This window comes from Berghia stephanieae, chromosome 4 (genome assembly GCF_034508935.2).
Source record: "Berghia stephanieae isolate SIO BIC M18660-M18661 chromosome 4, UCSD_Bste_1.3, whole genome shotgun sequence".
Lineage (NCBI taxonomy): Eukaryota > Metazoa > Mollusca > Gastropoda > Nudibranchia > Aeolidiidae > Berghia > Berghia stephanieae.
Genome location: NC_088363.1, coordinates 40,970,738 through 40,978,237, shown reverse-complemented (window position 1 = coordinate 40,978,237; position 7,500 = coordinate 40,970,738). Strand labels below are relative to the sequence as shown.

Here is a 7,500-nt window from a genome sequence, read left to right as displayed (position 1 = left end):
GACAAGATGAGGGTCATTTTAATTGATCGATTTATTTTGAAGGACGAGTTTCAATCCATAATTGTGTAGATACTTGATGTGCAAATTTTCAGGACAAGATATGAAAAGGGTGCTTTATTTTATTTTATTTTTTTTTTTAAATAGATCTGTGATTTGATTTATCGTTACACAACGAAATGTCTTGTTTCAATTAATATAAAGCGCAATGCGCCAAATAAAACAAAATTAGAAAACAGAATTCCTTTCTCTTTTTAGATAATGAACGGGTTTCCTTTTTATATAAGTCCCAATTTCTTAGGAAAAGAAAAAAAATTGCAAATGGTACCATTTTTTATGTCATACTCAGTGAATTTTTTAAAAAAAGAAGTTTAGATCATTTTTAATATTACTGATTAATCTAATGGGCTTAACCAACGTGCACATATTAGCAGATCTGATAACCGAACGCAGTGATGGGCTTGTTGAAATGGATAATAATCTGATTTGGTTTGAGAGTACGTCAATCACAATAAATTGACGTTTGAAATGTTTTCAAATTTCACACATAAAATACCTGATACTATCAATGATAGGTAATCCTGTTGTGTATGGATTATAACAATTTAAGAAGAAAAACAAGAAATTTTTCCCATTTTCTTAAGTGTGGGTGGAAGTGTGGGTGTACTCGTGTCAAGTTGAGTGTGAATGAGTGGAAAGATGGGGGAATTTTATTTGTGCTTGTGTTTATGCGTGCGACGCATGTGCGAGTGTGTGTGTGTGTGTGTGTGTGTGTGTGTGTGAGAGAGAGAGAGAGAGAGAAATAGAGAGAAATAGAGAGAGAGAGAAATAGAGAGAGAGAGAGAGAGAGAGAGAGAGAGAGAGAGAGAGAGAGAGGGAGTCCGTGAGTGGTGGTGTTAGTGTATATGTATATGTCCATCATCTTTATAGTATACATGTAAATTTGTAGATGAAAGAAAACTCCTGTGACGTAAAAAAATTCTTAGTGGAATCCTGATAAAGCCAACACTGCAGGATCAGAAAAATTGATTGAATTTTCACAAGGCTGACTTTATCCATTATGAATGGTACACAGAAAGAGAAATGAAGAGTTGAGACCAACAAGAAGTGTTGACTTTAAGCAGAATTTTACTTTAAGAATGTTGACTTTATGCGGATTCCACTGCACATACTGTATATATAAATTTGTCAATAAAAGAAAATTCCTGAGGCGGTAAAAAATGGTACTTGTGGTATTCAGAGTCAAAATATATTATATGTCTATAACAACTACTACTACCACTACTACTACTACTACTACTACTACTACTACTACTACTACTACTACTACTACTACTACTACTACTACTACTACTACTACCACCACTACTACTACCACTACGACTACTACTACTTCGACTTCTACTCCTCAACTACTACTACTATTACCACCACCACACCACTAATACTAATACTACTATTACTACTACTACTACTACTACTACTACTACTACTACTACTACTACTACTACTACTACTACTACTACTACTATACTACTACCACCACCACTAATAATACTATTACTACGATTACTAATACTACTACTACTTCTATTACTTCTACTACTACTCCTTCCACTCCTCAATTACTACAACTACTACTACTACAACTACTGCTACTACTACTACTACTACTACTACTACTACTACTACTACTACTACTACTACTACTATTCCTACTACAGTCCATTCCGGATAATCGCAACTCGGTTAATCACAACTGTTCCCAAGAAACAGAAAGATTCTATATAAAAGTCGCTGATTAATTGCAACAAACTTTGGTTAGGCGCAACAAATTTTCGCCCTCAAAAAGTTGTAAATTCACGAAATCAATCAAACAAAATATCATGATTAAATTTCACCATGGAAGAAATCGTGACAGGTTGAAAAATCGAGAGTGAGCGGGGTTTAATGCTACATTAGTGTGTCACCACTCTATTAGAGACAAAAGTTGGCGGGACTTTGCAGTATGGGTTTGTGATGTCATCTGTGGGCATTAAATAGGAGGCGAGGGGGCTGGCATAGTTTTTACAATAGGTAGACAAAGACAGTTGTAAAGAGAGACTGAGCGATATCCTTTGTTTTGGGATTGACAACTGTGCATTATGACCAACAAGTTTGGTGAGAGCTTATTGTGCTGGTGGTTGGATGGGAGCATCACCCTTGAATCATATACCTATGATGTTCGCATGGGTGTACGATCCGATAGTGATGTCGTTTCTTCTTCTCTTTACTAGCCTATCCTGCTTCTTTGGTTTGTGATTGTATTTTTGACAGGGGATATTTTTTTTTTTCTGTAAATCTTCTGTCTGTTTGTTCTTGGTTATTTATAATTTAGCTTATGATATCTTTAGGTTATGATTTTGATTTACATTTGTACTATTTTTGTTAGATTGCTTGTTTTTTTGTTTCAGCGGTCTCTCATATAACCGCAATTGTATTGGAAGAGACCTAAAGCAACAAACAAACAAAAAGAGCTTATTGTCTCTCATCACAGCTAATCTCTTGAACTCTTACAAATGTTGAGAACAAAAGAATGAAAGTGAATCAAATCTGAATAAGATGTCGTCTTGCATCAAAGCTGCTTTTGCTTGACAAAATCTATGCAGAGTGGCCATATGGTTTTTATTTCAATCATGTTGCTCAGCCTGTGGTGGACTAAGAACAGTGTTAACAACAACTGGTTTGAGTTTACCATATATGTGTATAATGTTGCGATAGTGAACTGGAAAATCAATTTCGGTTAATTGCAACTTCTGTTAATCACATTTTCGCTGACCCCAAGGTGTTGCGATTATCTGGAGTGGACTGTACTACTACTATTACTAAAACAACTACAACTACCAATCATTTCATTCAGAATAGATGACAACAACCAATACGGACCTGTAAGTGGCGGCCGACAAAATTGAAAATTTTTCACTAAAAAAAGTCACCTATACATATATATATATGCTTATACATAAAGTGAGAATTAATGAAGAAAAGAGTAAAAAGGTTGTGGCTATATTGTCAAAAATCTGACAAATATCAGACAATTTACATGTCTGTCTGTCAACTATATGCATATTTGAGGATTTAGACCTGTTTTTATCAATATAAATAGGTGGCACTTGAAATTGTGTTCATTATACAACAATAATTAATTACTGTTGTCACTCACACCTGAAATGATAATTTCATAACATTGCACTCTATAATAATAATAATAAACATTATTGTTTCATCATATTTCATGGTATCTTCTTGTATCATTATCATTATAATAAATATTCATTTCTTCACACGGATGATTAAGATTGTTGAATCTGTTTTGTTTTGTTGTTTTTGTTTTTTGAATTTATTTTTGTTTTATTCAATCATCACTTCTCTCACTCATCTCTTTCCTTTATTCCTTTTGGTTTTGGTTTGTTTGATTTATTTCAGCAAAGTATGTTTGTCCCAACAAAGCTTATTAAACGTAATTGATAATTATCAAATGCTTTATATTTGTAATTGTAACTGACCGACTCAAAACAGTAATTTTTGTCAAGACGAATTGGACCCTTAAAGGTGAATTTAAAATCAAAGTGATAAAAACGTAGCGGCCAACTTTTCAAAGAGCAAAAATGGACCACCTTCATGCACAATACCGTAATGACCCAAAATACGACATATATTTTGGACTATTATATAATATAATCCAGATTGAGAGCTTTTTCTGTTCCTTCTTTTAATTTGCTAGTAAAAAAAAAGCATAATCCTGGGACATGCATAGGTTATTTCCATACACACAAAGCCTATTTTTTTTTTTTTTTGGGGGGGGGGGGGGGGGGGGTTCATTAAATTATTCTCAAATTGCCAAATTGGAGCAGTCATGATTTTAACGGGACAGTTGGCAACTATGTACGAAATATGATTTTTCAAATGTTTGCATTGTAAGAAAAGACATTATTTCGACATTATTTCTCCATTAAAATGAATAGAACTTTAATCTTTTGTTTTAAATTTGCGGCTATAATTTCAGTTTCCAGTATCCGGTTCATCCCAATCTAATACCTTTTTGAGGCGGTTGGTCACATTTAAACTTCATCCAAACCCAAAATCATGAATTTCATTAATATGTGATGATTAAGTTTTGACAACTCATATCATTGTTATATTATTATACTAATTTTCTTCACTGTTTTGCTCAATAAAATGATTTATTGTACACAACACTTCTACTTCTCCTCTTTTTATTTCTTACAATTTAAAAAAAAAAAAATTAGTCATTCAGAAATGAGAGAAATGAGGATGTCCTGAGAGAGGCTGGGTGTAAAAGAAAAGTGGTTGACACAATTCATAAACGGCAGGTTAAATTCCTAGGTCATGTGAATGTGATATGAAGAGAGGGACTGGAAAAACTGAGTGGGACCGGAATGTTAACAGGAAAGAGAGGCCCCTAGAAGACAGAGAGCGAAAAGGATAGATTCCCGACTGGCTGGGAATGGAAATAAACAGCAACACCATTAGAGCAATGGAAAAAAGAGAAGAGTGGAGAGCTCTGACCGCCAATGCTGCCAAGCACGGCACAAGATGAGTCCTTCAAAGCCATTAGACTGTCTAGTGATGATGCAGGCAGGTTTTCTAAATGTAAAAAAAAATTTTTCAGATGAGGTTTTATATAGTGCAATATCCACTAAATGTGCTCAAAGCGCTTTACAAGGGGTCCCTGACCAACAGCAACATATGACACTCGCTTTCAGATCGGCAGGTCCTGGGTTCGAGCCTCGCTCAGCGCATAGTTGAGTCCTTGGAAAAGGCTCTTTAGTCACATTCTCTTACCATACTCGGGTATAAAATGAGTACCTGGCCACTAATAGCGTTGTCTCTGTCCGAAAAAAATTGTAATATCGCCTAACAGGCGTCATGTCCCATCCTAAATGATAAATGTTGCTTTTCGCCAGGGACCCTTTGTAAAGCGCTTTGAGCATGTTTAGTGGAATTGTGCTATATACAAGCTCAATTATAAATAGTTGGTGATGAAGAAGCACGGTGGAGGAAGCAAGGAGATGTGGATATGCATGGAAATAGGTGGTGAAGACAGCCCAAGAAAGAGTCAAATGGCAAAGCATCATTGATGACCTATGCTCCAACTGGGGTTAAGGGCTTAATTCAAAAGCCATTAGCCCCATGGAGCCGGAGTTTATCCCCGTTTGTATAGCATGAAATGGACAAAAACATTTGCTTGTAGCCCTTTGGATAAGACACTGGTTCATCCCAAAATAGTTTCTGCTATATCTAACAGACCCAACAACTGAGTGAAGTTTTCTGACCTCCCACAGTGGACAGGGAGGCACTTACTGTGTCTTCTATCCCCCTTTATCTGTTTTCCAACATGCTTTCTGTCTTTGTCTTGGAATGAGATTACTTCGAATACTCTGGCTGAGAGGGAAACAGTCAAATGTATAGTTAGAGTTTTGGGAGATGATATTTTTTGTCTTGTTAATCATCTGTCTGATATGCAATTAAATTTTTTTTCTTTTGTTTTACATAATATAACATATAATTTGTAAACATTTGAGTGTGTTCCTCTTAATGGGGTCCGTGTGCTTGTGTCTGGATGAGATATTAAGGTGATCTCAAACTATGCACCCTGATAGAATGCTCTTGGAATCTACATTTGAACCAATTCCCTTTTGTCTTACTTTTTCTTGGGTGCTTTAATTGTAATTCTAGAACTTTTTAATATCCCATTTTCTTCCTTTTTACTGGTGCTGATAAGACCTAAAAGCGGCGTAAAATTCCTAAAAACAAACAAACAGGGTCCCCACCAAATCTTTGAAATTTTTTCAAGACCCCAAAAATTTTTTCAAGATCCCATCGCGCGGTGGAAAATTATTCCGCCATGCGTCAAGAATGATTTTTTTAAAAGCCATTCATCAATAATAAAATATCATTACTTCTTTAAATTAGTGCACATGTACATTTACTAGTGTAGCCTTCAAAGAACAGATGATTATACTAGCTATTTATTAACCATTACATCTTACCCCTAGACTCCTTGCCATCAGTTGATTCAATTTGCTTTCTCTTCATGATTCATCAACCATGCAATAGTACTCCGCCACATTTCCAATAATAGAGGTCCAATCTTATCATTGTTCACTTTACTATATTACACTATGTACAAGACTATTTACAAACTGTCCTTCCTCTACAACAATTTCAAGGAGGCCTCCTTCTCCTCAAGTTTCTTAGAAACGGAGGCCAACTCCTCTTCCTTCTCTATGGCTGCTTTTCTCAGAGCATTTGCACTGGTGAATAAAGCTAATTGCTCCTTCATCCCTGTCACTTCATCAGCCCTGTCTGATTGTTTTTCACTTTCTTTCCTAAAAAAGCAACATTCTCTGTCAACTCAACTTTCCTTTTTTTTAGCCCAACAACTTCCTCTTCTGCTAGTTTTCTTTTCCCACTTTTTTCTCCACTGCTTTTTTTCTCCTCCAAATAAGCTTTGTACCTTCTACTGGCTAATCCACAAGACTTAAATAAATTGTCACCAACTTTTCTATGCCACCTATGTGCCTCACATAATCCTTGATTTTGTTTTTCCCCGACTTCCCAACCCATCACAAAATTCCCGACATTTTCCCAACTTCACGACCCATCACAAAATTCCCGACTTTTTCCTGATTTCATGACCCGGTGGGAACCCTGAACAAAACAGACCCAACTACTACTACTGCTGGGTGGGGTTAAAAAGTTAACCTTGGCACTCATCGCAGTGTAGTGTGGCAAAGTGAGCAATAGGGGCTAAGTTTCTTGCTCAAGGAAAAATAAAGAAACGAGATGCTGAAGTTGTATCTATGCTGTAAGTGGGCTGCTTCACTTATTTGGCATGAATAGTTCTACCCAATTCTGGAAATTTAACTAGTGACCCTCATATTAGGACAAAGGCAAATCGAAAAAGACAACAAACACAGAGGTTGAGCCCATCAACCATGTCAAGGTCAAATAACTCATGAATAAATGATCACCAACACGAGATATTCCCATGAAAATTAAAATTAACAAACAAACAAAGGGAAATAATACAAGCATTCTTTAATCATAAGTAATATATACATTACATTCACATTGAAAGTTTACTACAAATATTATGTGTCCTGAAATAAAAGCTCCTGTGAAAATGTCTTGAGGAAAGCATCATTTTTTTCTGAAAAGAAATAAATCACAAAATATTGAAAAATAATAAAATAATTTGCAAAATCCATGAATAATACCAGTGGAATCCACATTAAGTCAACACTCTTAAGGTCAACATCTGTTTAAAATCAACACCTCTTGTTGGTCCCAAATTATCTGTTATTTATCTAGTGTGTTTCATTGATAATGGATAAAGTCAACATTGCTTAAAGTCAACCAATCGTTCTGGTCTGGTGGGTGTAAAAACTTTAAAGTTTTTTAACAATAATAATAATAATAATAATAATAATAATAATA

At 35.3% G+C, this 7,500-nt stretch overlaps 2 protein-coding genes across 3 annotated transcripts in view; one reads left to right on the top strand and one right to left on the bottom strand.

The window, feature by feature from the left end:
* Nucleotides 1-852, top strand: part of LOC144970588 (glutamate receptor 2-like) — a 71,209-nt gene extending 70,357 nt beyond the window's left edge. The window contains exon 20 of the mRNA XM_078910365.1: nucleotides 1-852. This exon is cut by the window's left edge and continues 1,152 nt beyond it. The gene's annotated coding sequence lies outside the window, so the exon portion shown is untranslated.
* A 6,234-nt stretch (nucleotides 853-7,086) lies between these two features.
* The window catches only part of LOC144970586 (STAGA complex 65 subunit gamma-like), a 20,178-nt gene continuing 19,764 nt past the window's right edge, over nucleotides 7,087-7,500 (bottom strand). For both annotated transcript variants that reach the window (XM_078910361.1, XM_078910360.1), the window contains exon 11: nucleotides 7,087-7,213. In XM_078910361.1, coding sequence (XP_078766487.1) covers nucleotides 7,204-7,213 — 10 coding nt within the window. In that variant the 3' untranslated portion in view covers nucleotides 7,087-7,203. The remainder of the gene's footprint in view (nucleotides 7,214-7,500) is intronic.